This window comes from Schistocerca serialis, chromosome 1, assembly GCF_023864345.2.
Source record: "Schistocerca serialis cubense isolate TAMUIC-IGC-003099 chromosome 1, iqSchSeri2.2, whole genome shotgun sequence".
NCBI lineage: Eukaryota > Metazoa > Arthropoda > Insecta > Orthoptera > Acrididae > Schistocerca > Schistocerca serialis.
Window position 1 is genome coordinate 693,603,587 of NC_064638.1, and position 16,978 is coordinate 693,620,564.

Genomic DNA, 16,978 nt, shown 5'->3' on the forward strand with positions numbered 1-16,978 from the left:
TATGGTGCAAATTTGATAACAACGGAAAATATGCCTGTTACGGTTGTCGTAGGAAATCAGCGGACTACTGGGCAATAAACGTTCTGACCATCCTGCAAAAAAGTGCACGAACTGATGCTCACTATAAATTCCTTGCAGGATTATGTTTACTGTCAGAGGCTTGCGGTTAAGGCTAACAATAATTTAAACTTGAAAGAAATTTTGAACTGTGCTATCCAATAGCAAATACCGCTTAGTTGTGGTCTTAAGCGGAAAAAGATTATCACCATTAATATATTAAGAGCAAGCCACATGGTTACCATGAAACGTCCCCTAAGAAATATTATGAATTACTGTGCTGGTAAACTTCTACGTTATTTCATACAGAGACAGTTGAGTAAAACTGAACGTACTCAGACATTGCTCTCTCTACTTATTCTGATCATCAATAAACTGACACACAATACTTTTAGCGCAACGCATCTGACTTTCAATAATCCCTACAAGAGAATGGCCCTGGCTAACAATAAACTATACCTTTCATGAATCACTTACCTCACAAAAATCTTTGTTACTCGAACTACTGCAATACAACGAGCGCCAATACTGCCAGCTAAATAAAAGATCCTAACTACTGAAAGCACTAACTACTGATCAGCATAGTTGGCAAATGAAAGATTTTGATAGAGAACAAACATTGCATTTGCCTTAATAATGTTCAAAAGTCATCATATATAAATCAGTTCATGATATCCAGTCTTAAAAATTTCCTCTTTCTGACGGACACACGTCCATATCATCCGCTCTCAAAACTCTGGCATCTCTCCCCCCCCCCCCCCCCTTCCACCACTGCTGGCGGCTCACCTCCAGCTGCGCAACACTACGCGCTGTTCACATCCATCTGCCCAACACTACACAAGCGAATATTTCAACAATGAGTCCAACCAGCCACAGACTGCACACAGCACAGTCAGTGATTTTCATACAGAGCGCTACGTGGAGTTACCAACATAAAAACCTTAACAGCCTACTTACAACCAACAAAACGAAACATCTGGTAATGTTAATACCCTCTATGAATTGCGATTATTGTGCAGTCGACGACGATACTCGGCATTTTTTAAAACTGGAATGTGAAAAATATCAATAAAAAGGCTAGAAAATACTACATTAAGAACTAAAAATTTCTGATTAATTTTCACTCCAATTGATTCTAAGTTATTTGAACTATCAAACCTGTAAATATATGTAGAAATTCATTAGACCTTGCAAAATGAATCTTGAATAATACTTCGTTTGTACTTATCACGTGATTTGTTGGTTTTTTTACTTGTTACTTTATGAAAAACTTAACTCTGAATGTCACAACGTTCAGTGCTCTTATATTCATGATAAAAATACACGAATATTAATTTTAAAAATACCCTTATGTTTATGTCCTACGAACGAGGTCTCTTCAAAAAATTCCAGAACGTACGTAATTTCAAGTCAATGGCGTGTTGGAGCGAAATGCGATTGGCATCCCTGCACACTCCTGTGTTTAATGTGTAACTGCCGGAAGTTTCGTTGTAGTATATCTGTTAGTTATTGTACAGTGTTGTATTGAATAGAACGTTGTGTCTCACAGTTGCGAATTTCGAGATGGTAGAGTTAAAGGAGCAACGCGTTCGCATTAAATTTTGCGTGAAACTCAAGAGAACCTGTACAGACACACTAAATGGTGAAGGAAGGCTACGGAGACGAGTGCTTAGCCGTCCGACGACACTCATATCAGGAACGTCAAAGAAATAGTGCTGCCAATCGAAGACTGACTGTCCGAGAGATTTTAGTTGGATCATGTCATGAAATCCTGACACGTATCTTGGAATACATCTTGTTGCCGCCAAGTTCGTCCCACGGCTCACGAGTCAAGTCCACGAAGACCTTCGCCTCGCAATCTGAGGAGAGCTTTTGGATTGCACAAATGACAACGAGACGTTCCTTAAGAGACTCATAACTGGCGATGAGACGTGAGCCTGCGGTTATGATGTTGAGGCCAAGGTTCAGTTTTCACAGTGGGTCGGGAAAGGTTCTCCAAGACCAAAAAAAGCTCGTCAGGTCAGGTCAAATGCGAAAGTCATGCTGATAGTTTTCTTTGGCTTTGAAGGATAAGTTCATCATGAATTCCTGCAACAGGGACAAACTGTTAGTCTGTGGTACTATCGGGACGTGTTGTGAAGACAGCCAGATAATGTGAGAAGGGAACGGCCTGAAACGTGGCGAGACAATTTATGGTTTTTGCCTCACGATAACGCAGCCGTACATTCGTCACTACTGGTGCGTGATTATTGCACAAAAATCAAATCTCTGTGCTATCTCATCCTCCGTACTCTCCAGACCTGGCCCCTGTGGTCTTTTTTATTTCTGAAGTTGGAAACCCCGTTGAAAGGACGAAGATTTGCAATGATAGACTAGATAAAAGAAAATTCGCAGACGGTGCTTCGCGCGATCCAGCAAGAGGCGTACGAAGAATGCTTCCGGAAGTGGAAACGGCGTTGGGAGCTTTGTATCCATTGTGTAGGAGAGTATCTCGAAGGAGCCCATGCCCAATAAGTAAAAGGTAAGCGTAGAAATTTTTTTTGGATTGTTTGAACGGACCTCGTGTAACGTGCTAGAATTTAATTTCACCTCATGTTTTCGAATCTTGTAGCTGGCTATAGATGCCAATGGTCGAAGTTATTTGAAATGAAATAAATATATACTTTTGCTGTAGGGCTTGCTCTATAATTATAAATGGTTGAAATGGCTCTGAGCACTGTGGGACTTAACATCGAGTTCATCAGTGCCCTAGAACTTAGAACTACTTAAACCTAACTAACCTAATGACATCACACACATCCATGCCCGAGGCAGGATTCGAACCTGCGACAGTAGCGGTCGCGCGGTTCCACACTGAAGCGCCCAGGACCGCTCGGCCACACCGGCCGGCTTCTATAATTATAGTCCGTGTTCTTGACTTCCAGTATTTCAAACTGTGTTTGGGTACAAATGAAGCCGCAGGTATGTAAAGAGAGCACAAGCATCCGAGTGCCACCTAGAGTTATTTGCAGGTTACCTCTGTAGCTGTAAACGTAATCACTTGCTAGTCAGCGCGAGCACTTAGTCACTTAATGCTACGCGGGAAGGTCGCTGCAGGCAGCTGCTCAAAATAAAAAGGTGGCCCGGTGTGGGTATTGTCTCTCAGTGAAGAGGCTGTTAGGATGCGTTGCCTCCCCGCGGTGCAGAATTGCGGCTGTCTGCCACCGGCGCCAGCGGGCTTCAAACAAGAAACAAGCGCAAAGCGACATGTGTGTCGAGACCGGTCCTTCCGGAATGCTAATTACCGATCCTCGTGCAGCCAGATAGACGACTGGAATTTGCCGAAGACGACAGGCTGTCCTCGTCAGGTTCTGCGAGTTTCTAAGCTTTCACTTTTTCTCCTTCAGTCTTTGCTTTTTTCGTCTTTTCTGCTTCCGTTCTTTTCTGTCCTTTTGCATGGTGCGGGGACTGGTTACACAGATTGATTGCGAGTGTAATAGATACTACACTGCGGCTGACCTAATAGAGCAACTGACCTTTATTTTCTGCACTAATGGCGGCGTGGATACCCAAATAGTTTCCTCTACAAGTCGATTTTTGTTAGTGAGGGTCCTTGTAGTAACCATCACTATTTTTAATACGAGTGTGTCTAACTTTTGCTCAGTAATTGATTGCTGAAAGCCGGCCGCGCTGGCCGAGCGGTTCTAGGCGCTTCAGTCCGGTACCGCGCGACTGCTACGGTCGCAGGTTCGAATCCTGCCTCGGGCATGGATGCGTGTGATGTCCTTAGGTAGTTCTAAGTTCTAGGGGACTGATGACCTCAGATGTTAAGTCTCATAGTGTTCAGAGCCATTTGAACCATTTGATCGTTGACGATCCAAACCCAATGCTGTAACTACTACACCACTGATGGGAGTCCGTCGCCTAGCGTTTTGTCTTTACACCGATGCGAGACTGATCGCGTGCAGTATTCACTTTTGTGGCGTGAGTCTTTTTACGAGCAGGACGCAAAAGTCGATTGCTCCCATAATGGTAGGCATTAAATTGCATCAGAAATGTTGTGTGCTGAGGTACTGACTAAAGAGCGTGTCTTTCGTGTATCATTGTGACTCTCTAGAAGATTAATTAAACAAGACAGATTACCAATGCGCCAAATATTCAATTTTAGTACACTGACCGGCACGAAAAACGCAACACTTATATTTCTTACAGAAACTGAAAATTATTTTAAATTTATGACGCTTTTATGAGACTAATCCACTATCTTATGATGGAATATTGTGGTACAGACCCATTGTTATTAATTATTTTTATACGTTCAAATGATACGCACAGAAGGTGTATTTAGAATTTGCGTATCACGAAAGATGTTGTTACGCTCCTGCGAGAGAAAGAAAGTGCTAGCGTGCAAATATTTCCAACCGAGAAAAGTAGCTGAATTATTTGGCAATCGGAGCTTCTGAGAACACACCGTTGGAGATACAGAACATTTCATTCCCATTATTTATTAAGTGAAATAACTATCTACATCTGTATCGTCATTTTATTATTTTTATTATTATTATGCGCTAAATATTTTTTACACTTTCGCAAGGGACGCCGTGCACCCAAATACGGAGAGCTGAAACGATTCGCTTTTCACTGAATTTTACGGGTGCTTTCACGCGCAAGACGCAGAGCTTTGTCTTCGCTTCGCTGTAGCTGTCGTGTATCTTTCCAAGGCAATCGTCGCTACTCGCTTTACACAGAGTGAAATGGCAGTCTTCAGATGGGACACCTCAAGCTGCCTGCCCGCAGTTACGAGGTCAACTCTCAACCTCAGTTTCGGTACACTCTGACAGATCAGAAGCTTACAGTTTCTGTCGACTACTAGCTGTATATCATTAGTCCAAAGAATATTAAAGTTTTTCTGCGCGCGTCTGGCGATGGAGGAAACAAAACCTAACTAACCTAAGGACGTCACACACATCAATGCCCGAGGCAGGATTCGAACCTGCGACCGTAGCGGTCACGCGGCTCCAGACTGTAGCGATTAACGTAGAGAGTTTCGTAGTCGACACATTCTACTGCAGTTCTCTCTGTATTGAGGACAAATTAAAGTTTTCTCTCTTGATTCGTACAAGTTTTCGGTCTTAAATTGAAGAATGTTGACATTAACGTCATCCAGTGTCACTGATGAAGTGTTCTGCCAAATTACTGCGAATAATTTTCGCGTCACTCGATATGCAGATTGTACTAGAGCCAGATTCTGTATCTTTGAAACCATCGCACTACGATATATCGTCAAATTTGGCTTCCTGTCTAGCGTGAACGAAATTGTGAAACACAACGCAACGTGTTATGATGTCTCCCGCAAACCCAGGTGAGACTTCGAAAGTTCTGTGAAAAATCCGCCACTTATTGGATAATTCCATACGTATAAGCGGTAGTCAAATGATAACGAGGAAGATGGGAAAAAGTAAGTAAACTGATTATTATTTCAAAAGTAATCATCATAGCTGTTAAGACATTTATACCACTGTGAGACAAGATGGTCAAAGACTCCATGGAAAAATGTTTGCGGTTGCCTAGGGAATCGTGATTGTACCCAGGGGTGCACCTATTCGTCTAAAGCAAATCGACTGCCACGAATGTCTTTCTTCACACCAGCTCCGGGAGAGTGATGGTGACCTTTTTCTTCGGCTGCAAGGGGTCGCTGTTCGTTAACCTTCTGGAACACGCGCCACGGTTAACGTACAGCGGTATACGGACGCTTTCAAAAATTGAAGCGCACTATCAAGTCCAAAAGCCGAGGAACGTTGACGGACGGCATCATTCTGTTGCAGGATGATGCCCGCCCACATTTTGCAAGGTCGGTTCGACTACGCTGCAGAAATTTCTCTGGGAAACCTTTACACGTCCTTCATACAGTACCGATCTCTCCCCATGCGATTTCCATATTTTTGGAGCCCTGCAAAAAAGAATGAGATTCATGGGCGTCGATTTGCTTCCGACGAAGAGGTGCTCCCCGCAGGGAACCGCAAGCATTTTTTCCGTTTTGACCATCGTATCTCACAGTGTGATAAATGTATTAACAGTTGTGACTCTTAGGGTATTTCCATTTCTGTGGCTAAATGCTATTCCTGTCGCAGCAAAGTCATATTAAATGATAATTAGTTGAAACCCTCAGCTGCCGACAGGTGTTATTTATATACCTCGATGGGGACAGCTAAAATGTGTGCCCCGACCGGTACTCGAACCCGGGATCTCCTGCTTACATGGCAGACGCTCTTATCCATCTGAGCCACCGAGCACACAGGTGAATACCGCGACTGCAGGGACTTATCCCTTGCACGCTTCCCGTGAGACCCACATTCCCAACTGTCCACAATCTACATGCGTAATGTACCTAATAGATATTTGCCAATCCACTCATTACTCGCGCACACTAAGGTGACGATTCCCGTAAGAGTTCGGGCAACCTGTGCGCATTCGCACAGACGAAGGTCAATGGCCGGGTTTATTCTACAGAAGCTGCACGCTCATCAGTGGTATCTGTTCTTTCGAGAACAGTTACTATCTTCATATAAAGTCATTTTATATTAAGTCTGGTAGCGAAAAGGCGTCGCGCCATTTGTACAAGTATCTCTCGTCACGGACCTCTCCCTTTCACATCGCATTTGTGTATAAAGAACCTGCGGCACTGCTGAGGAAGCTGCAAACGGAATCAGCCACAGTCGATCCAGTTCTGGGATGTGTAAAAGCTCTGGCCGGTCTACTGGACAGTTGTCAGTTCATGCACTGAGTCATTCCGAGTGTGGCCCATCTGCTTGTCTCTCAGATCTACGCTTTAAGCACGGTTCAGTCAGTGAGCATCAATGCCATGTGTTATGAGTAGGAAAATTTACGTCTAAGACCTGTTTCCTGTAAAATGAGTGTGACGGATTGCGCCTGTTGACTTGAAGTAAACATACCGGTTGCAATATTCTCTCTCAGGCGGCGAATGAAGCGACGTCATAGACTGGCAGGCACGATTGGCCTTTTGGCCAATCAGCGTTATGTAATTTCGCATTTACGTCACGCGCCTGTCCGAGTCTGCGGCGTTTCGCGCTTGCAGTGGCAAAGGTCGCTCAGCGGCGAGGACTGGTCTCGACGCAGCTGAATGGTTATGACTGCCAACAAGCGGATACCAGTTAGCAAACAGCTGCCAGTACTGACGGCTTCAGTTGAAGGATAACAAGAACTGAGTAAAATAGAAAGCAGTGTTAGTGGCAAAGGGGGAGGGGAGAAGGGAGGGCAAAATTTCTACAAGTTCACTTACTGAGTTGTTGATACGGAGGGAGGTGGCTTAAGCAGTTAATTTGACTCTTTTATACACCACATGTCACGTAAATAACAAATCAAGAGTAGCGATAACTGCTAAGACACAGAACTAGTTTCCAGGATCGATAGAGGTGCGCAGAGATGAGACAGTAGACGCATACACCGAGGCTCAAATCCTCGACCGATCATCCAGAGTTAGATTTTCCATGGTTTTCCTAAATCAAGTGAGACGAATCCGCTAGCTGTCACCGAAAATATCATGGACAGTATGAGAATATTATCCAAAGAATCAGATGTCCCTTCTCTAATAGCTGTTATCTCAATGGGATCGTATAGTTCTTTCCTACGTTCGTATTCGAGAATGTTAGACTTCAAGTTCCACTTGATCACTATAATTTACATCCCTCGTCTCCTTAAACCACTCTAAGATTATTCCTACAACAAGCCTTTCCAACTCCTGTACCGACTTCTCTCTCTATTCTTTCTTGCACTTCCCGTCCACAGGAGTTTTAAACCTCAAAAGCAGAAACAAAACGTTATATAAAAGAAAAGTAGGAAGTAGCAAATTAAGTAGAAAACTGAACGTAAAAATCCGGTATTAATTTGGAAGTGTGTGATATTTGATTGAACGGTGATTGAAACTGTATCTTCCACATTCAGTTTGGATTCACGTGCTCTAAACTAAATTTTAAAGACATAGTGTCATCTCTGTCTCACCTATAGGAAGTCTGATCATACAGTTGAGGACCTAATTAAAAACGAACACTTATTTTCTTAAAAGTTATCCCTCCCGATTTCATATATTCATGTAGTCACTGACGGTAAGGACGACTCCGTAGGCAAATGGCTGCTATTTTTTCTTCATTTAGTAGCTAAGTATAAATCTACGTTTATTGTAACAGCATAGTGCTACCGAGGCAAACTGACAGAGCACGGCCGATTATCGAGTCGAGCCCAGAAGAGAAAAAAATGGTTCAAATGGCTCTGAGCACTGTGGGACTTAACAGCTGAGGTCATCAGTCCCCTAGAACTTAGAATTACTCAAACCTAACTAACCTAAGGACATCACACACACCCATGCCCAAGGCAGGATTCGAACCTGCAACCGTAGCGGTCGAGCGGTTCCAGACTGAAGCGCCTAGAACCGCACGGCCATCCCGGCCGGCAGAAGAGAAAAAGTCTCTTGACATCTAAGACAATTGAAAAACTGCATATTGATTCCTACGCAGAAGTTTTTTTGGCCCGTGCAAAATGTCATCAACGCGAGCATCAGATCTTTTTGTTTTCCATAATCTTTATTCCGTCTAGTAAGGGGTTCGCTTCTTCAGAATTCTGCAAATTTTATTTTACTACTAGCTGACGAACCGGTTATTCCCCGGGTATTTATTTTGCCAATTTTCTATTAGAAACGTACGGTTCCTGTGCGCAGGGAGCACCTGCTTCGCGGTATGAAACCCGATGTTGTAAACGTTCCTGTGGCAAACCTTCTTTTTAACTCTGTAGACGGCTGTTGCTTTCTCCTACAGCCATTTGCGCTTCGTAGTTGATAGCTGTCAAAAGCGCTGCCAGGTAACATGGATTTCCTTAAGGTGACTCGAATGTAGGATTGTCGTAACAGAATAAAATATGTGCAGTAAAACTTCGTGTACGATGCGGCATTTTTTGACGCATCTCAGACTTTAAGACGTCATATCTGCTGAACTGTGATAATAGGTGTTTCTTGCCCTCCCCCCCCCCCCCCCACACACACACACATGCAACGTATACACACAAACACACATCCGTTTTTACAATACGTCCGGATTTAACTTTGTGGCCGTATCCTCTTTCTGAGGCCGCAGTCGTCAAGGTAACCTAAGGCAGCGATGTCGAGTACTCCATTTGTTAGTTTCTTGTGTAAGCTTCGTTCTGTGTGCTATCGTATTTTAACTCTTCATGGACTATATTCCGTGACGGGGACCAGCCCAGCATTTGCATAAACGAGCATGGGAAACCGCCTAAAAACCACATCCAGGCTGGTCGGTGTACCAATCCACGATCGTTAATCCGCTCCGCGGATTCGATGCAAGGCTAGCTCGCTACCCGGTCTCCCAAGCCGGCGCGCTCCACGTTACGCTATACCAAAAGGCCACACGCGAACATAAATATGTTTCATAATTATACTGCCATTATCATGAAATATTAACACGAATTAAATAAAGAAGAGTCGAGAAACCGGTAGAAACGACCTCGGAAAAGATAAGTTTGGGTTCCGGAGAAATGTAGGAACACGCGAGGCAATACTGAGCCTACGACTTACGTTGGAAGATAGATCAAGGAAAGGCAAATCAGCATTTATAGCATTTGTATTTTTAGAGAAATATGTTAACAATGTTGTCTGGAATACACTACCTGGAATTCTGAAGGTAGCAGGGGTAAAATACTGGGAACAAAAGAATATTTACAACTTGTACAGAAACCAGACAGCAAAATGGTTCAAATGGCTCTGAGCACTATGGGACTTAACATCTATGGTCATCAGTCCCCTAGAACTCAGAACTACTTAAACCTAACTAACCTAAGGAGAGCACACAACACCCAGCCATCACGAGGCAGAGAAAATCCCTGACCCCGCCGGGAATCGAACCCGGGAACCCGGGCGTGGGAAGCGAGAACGCTACCGCACGACCACGAGATGCGGGCACCAGACAGCAGTTATAAGAATTGAGGAGCAGGAAAGGGAATCACTGGCTGAGAAGGGAAAGGTCCTGGAAGTGCAGTTGAACGGAATCGTCAGGGTCCTGAAAGGAGGATATAAGATGAAAATCAACAAAAGCAAAACAGTGATAATGGAATGTAAACTAATTAAACCAGGCTATGATGAAGGAATTAGACTATGAAATGAGAAATTTAAAGTAGTAGATGAATTTTGTTATTTGGGCAGCAAAAAAAATGATGATGGCCGAAGACGAGAGAATACAAAATGTAGACTACCAATCGCTAGAAAAGAGTTTCTGTACAAAAGAAATTTGTTAATATCGAATATAGATTTAAGTGTTAGGAAGTCTTTTGTGAAGGTATTTGCATGGAATGTAGCCATGTACGGAAGTAAAATGTGGACGATAAATAGTTTAGACAAGAAGAGATAGAAGCTTTCGAAATGTGGTGCTACAGAACAATGCTGAAAATTAAATCGGTGATATACGTAACTAATAAGGAGGTACTAAAAAGAAATGGGGCGAAAAGAAGTTTTTGCACGACTAAAAGAAGGAATCGGTTGGTAGGATATCAAGGGATCACTCATTTAGCACTGGTGGGAAGTGTGGGGCGTAAAAACCGTAGAGTGAGAACAAGAAATAAATACAGTAAGAAGTTTCAAAAGCATTTAGGTTGCAGTAGTTATTCGGAGATGAGTAGATTTGCACAGAATAGAGTACCACGGAGTGCAGTATCAAACCAATCTTCAGACTGAAGACCACGACGACAAAAATTCTACTGCAGTCAGGTGGGTGTGTAGTGAAGCGCGTCCGAAGGGCATCTCTTCTTGAAGACTGGAACGAGTTGGGGGCGTTTTACCAATCGTGTGGGATGCACCGTTCTTCCAGTGAGTTACGACACGCCATTGTTTGAAGATGGGCGATATCTTCCGCATATCTGTATTGCAGTCAAAAGGATACTTCATGAGATCTACGAGCTTCTGCTCTATCGAGTGGCCGGCCAGAGTGGCCGAGCGGTTCTAGGCGCTTCAGTCTGGAACCACGCGACCGCTACGGTCGCAAGTTCTAATCCTGCCTCGGGTATGGATGTGTGTGATGTCCCTAAGTTAGTTAAGTTTAAGTAGTTCTAAGTTCAAGGGGACTGATGACCTCAGATGTTAAGTCCCATAGTGCTCAGAGCCATTTGAATCATTTCTATCGAGTGTTTTGCACTCAGATTTTAAAGCTATCAATGCTGCATTCGAGTGACTGACGAAAGTGGGAATTATTTTGTGAACTTCGAATTTCAGAAGGCAGTATTTATTAATTTAACCGTAATTTTATCACCATTCGGTTTGGTTTCATTACGAACAACGAGCGTCAAGCTAGAAGATTTAAATCCGTTAACGGATATTACGTGAGTCAAATCTTTTTGTTTTGTTTGTGTTAACTCAGCAGACATAATAATTAAAATTCATCGTGCTTCTGATATTGCCACTGAACTATTTCGCATCCATCACTGTCTTTCACTGCACAAACTATGGTGCTTACTATACTTCTCAATTTGTGTTGCCAGACGTCCACACTCTGCTTCCCAGAGCTCAACGTTTGCAACTGGTTGCTCGGGTAATTTCTGATCGCTTTCCTAGGATAAAAATAAACAGATTTACCTTATCAACTTTCTAGAGATCAATAACGCTATAATAGCCTTGTGATCGCTGTTTACACTGAATCTAACATTAAGTCTTTTCTTTACCATTTGAACTAAATACAAGAGACCCACTCTTTGCAGCGTGTTATGCTGAACCAAAAGAGGTTTCTATAAACCCTAAAAATGCCTCATGACTGCAACACATCTGCTCTACTGTTCACATTGCCGTTTCCCCTGTGTGGCGCATATCTAATCCTTTAAGGGGGATACTATAGCTGTACGCTTAACAGCTTAAGTCGATAAATGGTGGTAGTGTCGTAAACGCTCGAAAGTCAAAATTAACTACAACTGTGCCTGCTTTCCGTGCATTAGAAAATGATAATGTGTAGAAGAACACTCACTCGTAATATTTTTCCTGCAACATTTGAGTATATTTTTTCCTCTTCAGCGACTTGTTAAACGTAAATATTATTACTGGATGCTCGAAAAACGTAAATTAGTGTATTTTTGATTGAACGGATAGATCTGTTCACAGCCTTAACGCCGATTGCTGATGCAACAGAAAGAATAAACTGCGTAACACTGATTACATGCACTGTGCGGCTGATCCCGGCGGAGGTTCGAGTCCTCCCTCGGACATGGGTGTGTGTGTTTGTCCTTAGTATAATTTAGGTTAAGTAGTGTGTAAGCTTAGGGACTGATGATCTTAGCAGTTAAGTCCTATAAAATTTCACACACATTTGAACATTTTTGATTACATGCGATCCAGTCACATTAATCTGAACCGAGGGGGCTATCAACAGTGTCTCCTCAGCGAAGGTTGCTACGTATGGGCCTCCGCAGCAGGCGCTTACTAGGTGCGTCCGTGCTGACTGCTGCTCATCGATAACGAAGGTTGGAATTTGCACGCCAGTACCGCAATTGTACGTCCACTGAGTGGCGACAAATGGCCTTTTCAGATGTATCACGCTGTATTCCCCATCGGAGAGATGGAAAACGCCCTGCAACAATCATCGCAAGGGTTCAGGACGGGGGAAAGAGCGTTGTGATTTTTTTCGTGGCATTCCCTGGGTTATTCCGACATTCTAAAACGCACAGTGGATCAGCACAACTATTATCTGTCCTTGGGGACCACGTCCATTCCTATATGTAGTGTGGTTTTTCTCGACACGATGGCATTTACCAGCAGGACAATACAACGTGTCATACTGCTCTTAGTGTACGTGCGTAGTTTGAAGAGCTCCAGGGTGAGTCTACCGTACTCCCCGGCCTCCAAAGTCCCTGGATTTAAACCCAGTCGAGTATCTGTGGACCATCTCGATCAGGCTGTTCGCCCCATGGGTCCTCTACCGGGAAACCTGGCGCAGGTGGAGACGGCAGTGGAGTCAGCGTGGCTCCATGTACCCGTCTGAACCTTCTTGGACCTCACTGCCTCTTCTCTCACTCCTCGCAGCGGCCTTCGCTGCAAAAGGTGATTATTCAGGATTTTGACAGCTGATCACGTTAATGTGATTCGACAGTGTATAATTTATATTACGACATGACAACAGTGACAAATTCATACTTTTCGGTTGGTAGGACATGTTCTGAGGCATCAAGGGATCACCAATTTGGTATTGGAGGACAGCGCGGAGCGTAAAAATCGTAGAGGCACACCAAGAGATGAATACACTAAACAGATACAGAAGGATGTAGGCTGCAGTAGGTACTGGGAGATGAAGAAGCTTGCACAGGATAGAGTAGCATGGAGAGCTGCATCAAATCAGTCTCAGGACTGAAGACCACAACAACAACAACAACTATCTGAAGTTAATGATTTTATATTCATCTAAGATGATTCTGTAAATTCTCTTAGGAACCTGTTGGACAGTCGGCCGAAACTGGTTGTTTAAATAAAGATTTTATCGCAGTTCGAGACGGTAATCGGGATATTTATCAAATATCTACGCGTTGTGGGGCACCACCTCGTGAAAATGTACTTAAATTTACCCAATAGCGTTTGGTGAGAGATATGTTGTCTTTTTTCCAAAGATTCTCATTTCAGTTTGCTGAACACATCCTGTTACGCCCCTAGCAGCGTGTCTCGAAGAGCGTACGACGTCTACAGAGGTGCTCGCCTGATAAGGACTCCAAACAGTGGAAAAATACTTTAGAATTGGTCGCACCAGCTTCTTGTGTGCAATTTCCTTTACATATACGCTGCACTTTTCCAGAGTCCTTCCGACAAACCAATCGACTTTCCTACTAGCGATTGAACAGGTTCGTCCCAGTGTATGTCGCTTTTTAGTATTACCACTAACAAGTTACACGATGTTTATCGCTAAACCTGTAACCGGATACTATCGGTAAGTGTTCGTGCGGGTGAATCTGCCGATATCCGTAGCAATAACTACTTTGTAGTTAAAGTCAAAGGACAACGTCAATATTACATTTTTTGCCTGTTTTCCATTACATGCCATCGATAATGATTGTTACTATACTTTTTATTCGTATTACTTATTCGGGACGAAGTGCCACTGAACTTACTTTAAAGTACAGTGTCCTGGAGAGGGCAGACGTTCTGCCGACGCCTTTAAGGACTAGAAAAGCAGGCGACGTGCTCTCCAGCCCAGTGTCTCGCACAGTGACGCGTCCGTCCAGTTTTCGTCGTACCAGTCTGAGGCCCGAGTCCACCCAGCTTCGGTCTGGAGTAACAGGGGGTCTTATGGATCTATCGGAAGCCACTACAAAACGACGCTGATACTCTGTCCAGTGGACTCTTTGCTTTGTGGTGTAACTCCTGTTTATGTAGCACGCACGAAATAAATAATTTTAGATACAAAATCAGTGGGTCTATTAGCTTGTCTCTTAAATTTGTTCACTAGTATGCAGTGCAACGCTCATTACATTGAAATGTCTAGCAGAGAAACATTATATAACATCGTGGTAAATAAACGTAATCTGCTAGCACAGCCGAGAGTATTAAGGCACCGTTTCTGTGATGGGGACATTTCGGCTTGCCTGGATAAGACTTTTAGGCGGTTGCTCACATTCCGCTAGGCGAATGGCGGGTTGGTAGCCATGTGCTGGCTCGGTTACACGATTCGGAAATATTCAGAGAAACTTCCTCACACTTTCACATAAATAACACTACACGCAGTTAGTGGGGGTACGCCCACTGCGTCCCGTGGGGAGAGGAGGGGCATCCGGCCACACCTCAAATTTGCAAATCCGTTCTTAACCGTGCCGATCCTGCACCGACGTGAAACAAGGGCAGGAGAGGAACGAAAAAGAAGAAACTGGCGAATTAATGTACATTTGATAAACGAACTCCATCACTAACCTTTAACAGCATGCAGTATGCGACGTTAATTTGTAGCACGATTGCATTTGACTTGACAATATTACGGAAATACTCCGGCGGATATTTCATGATATCAGTTTCATTACTTGCGAACTTGTGCGGAATATATTAATAATATGAAAGACTAAGTTGTAGTCGGCCGGGGTGGCCGAGCGGTTCTAGGCGCTTCAGGCCGGAACCTCGCGCCTGCTACAATCGCAGGTTCGAATCCTACCTCAGGCATGGATGTGTGTGACGTCCTTAGGTTAGTTAGGTTTAAGTAGTTCTAAGTTCTAGGGGACTGATGACGTCAGCTGTTAAGCCCCATAGTGCTCAGAGCCATTTGTACTAAGTTGCATTAAAATGTAGTCAAAGTTGGCATCTACGTTTACGGAACAGGTTAAAATGATTTAAGGTTTTTAATATCCGTAGATGAGGATAAAAAACTTGGGGGCAAGGGATTTGCGGTTGCGGTGCTGATCTAATTTCCCTTAAACACGCAGGGCTCAAATGGCTTATTTCTCTTCTTTACGGGACAAAGTTTACTGAATGGAAGCAATCCTGTGACAACACGTGGCGCGGTGTGTAAACACAGGGCGGTGGGCTGGGGGGGAGTGTCGGCGCGGCCCTGCTTGCGGTACTCACGGAGAGCGCGAGGCACAGAGCGGCTGTTGCGGCGGCGCGCATGGTTCCTATGGTCTGGTCTGGTGTGTGCTGCGGTGCGGCTGACACTGTACGCCGCGCCGGCCCCCGAACGCTTATATGCGGCGCCGCGCCGCGCCACGTCACGCAGCACCCTCCCCACCACAGCACGGCGCCGGGTCGCCGCTCGTCACCCCGGCGACGCAGCTGCATCGATACCTTCTCGGAATTCCCACAAGCTGCTCTCTCTCTCTTCCGCACATGTGTAAACAATTGCCAGAACGATACATTACCGAGAAAACCACTTGACCCGGTTCCACACCGACATTTATTAATGCAAAAACGATGATACAGAGTAAGCAAAATAAGGCCTGCGACTCAAGCCCGTGACCGGGCTATTGTCTTGACTGCAAGTAGAATGCAGCCATTCTGCCGGCCGGTGTGGCCGAGCGGTTCTAGGCGCTACAGTCTGGAACCGCGCGACCGCTACGGTCGCAGGTTCGAATCCTGCCTGGGGCATGGATGTGTGTGATGTCCTTAGGTTAGTTAGGTTTAAGTAGTTCTAAGTTGTAGAGGACTGATGACCTAAGATGTTAAGTCCCATAGTACTCAGAGCCATTTGATCTCAATTTGATTCCATATATCTAGATTTCAGGAAGGCTTTTGTCACCGTTCCGCACAAGCGAGTGCTAATCAAATTGGATGCCTGTGCAGTGTCGTCTTGCCTGATGATTCCTGATTTCCTGTCAGAAAGGACACACTTCACAGTAGCTAACGGCAATTTCAAATAATGAAAATGGCTCTGAACACTATGGGACTTAACTTCTGAGGTCCCCTAGAACTTAGAACTACTTAAACCTAACTAGCCTAAGGACATCACACACTTCCATGCCCGAGGCAGGATTCGAACCTACGACCGTAGCGGTCTCGCGGTTCCAGACTGTAGCGCCAAAAACCGATCGGCCACTCTTGCCGGCCTAACGGCAAATCATTGAGTGAAACACAAGTGATATCTGGCGTTCCCCAAGCAAGTGTTAGGAGCCGTCTCCCGTTTCTGACCTGTAAGCGGCGATCAAAAAGATTCCGCTCGAAGGACATGCAGTCCGGAATCGGTATGCCAATCAAGCAAAACCGCCGTCAGTATTGAGGTAATCATCCCACCGACGCACCAGTTTGAAGATACTTGTTTGATAAAACACCGTGTCCTTTTGCGTGAAGAGTCCTTAATGCCTTCTGCAGTTTACAGTCGTTTTCGACAGACACGCTGCCCCATATGCATTATTCATTCTCCAATGGGTGTCTGTCGGTTTTTGCCCTTCGGCAGCCAAGAAAACAATATCAATACGTTGG

At 44.4% G+C, this 16,978-nt stretch overlaps 1 protein-coding gene across 1 annotated transcript in view; it reads right to left on the minus strand.

Annotated features, from left to right (window-relative positions):
• LOC126480788 (uncharacterized) overlaps positions 1-15,771 on the minus strand; it is an 86,932-nt gene extending 71,161 nt beyond the window's left edge. Inside the window, exon 1 of the mRNA XM_050104103.1 lies at positions 15,632-15,771. Within this exon, the coding sequence (XP_049960060.1) occupies positions 15,632-15,673 (42 nt within the window). The 5' untranslated portion in view covers positions 15,674-15,771. The remainder of the gene's footprint in view (positions 1-15,631) is intronic.
• Between the last annotated feature and the right edge of the window lie 1,207 nt (positions 15,772-16,978).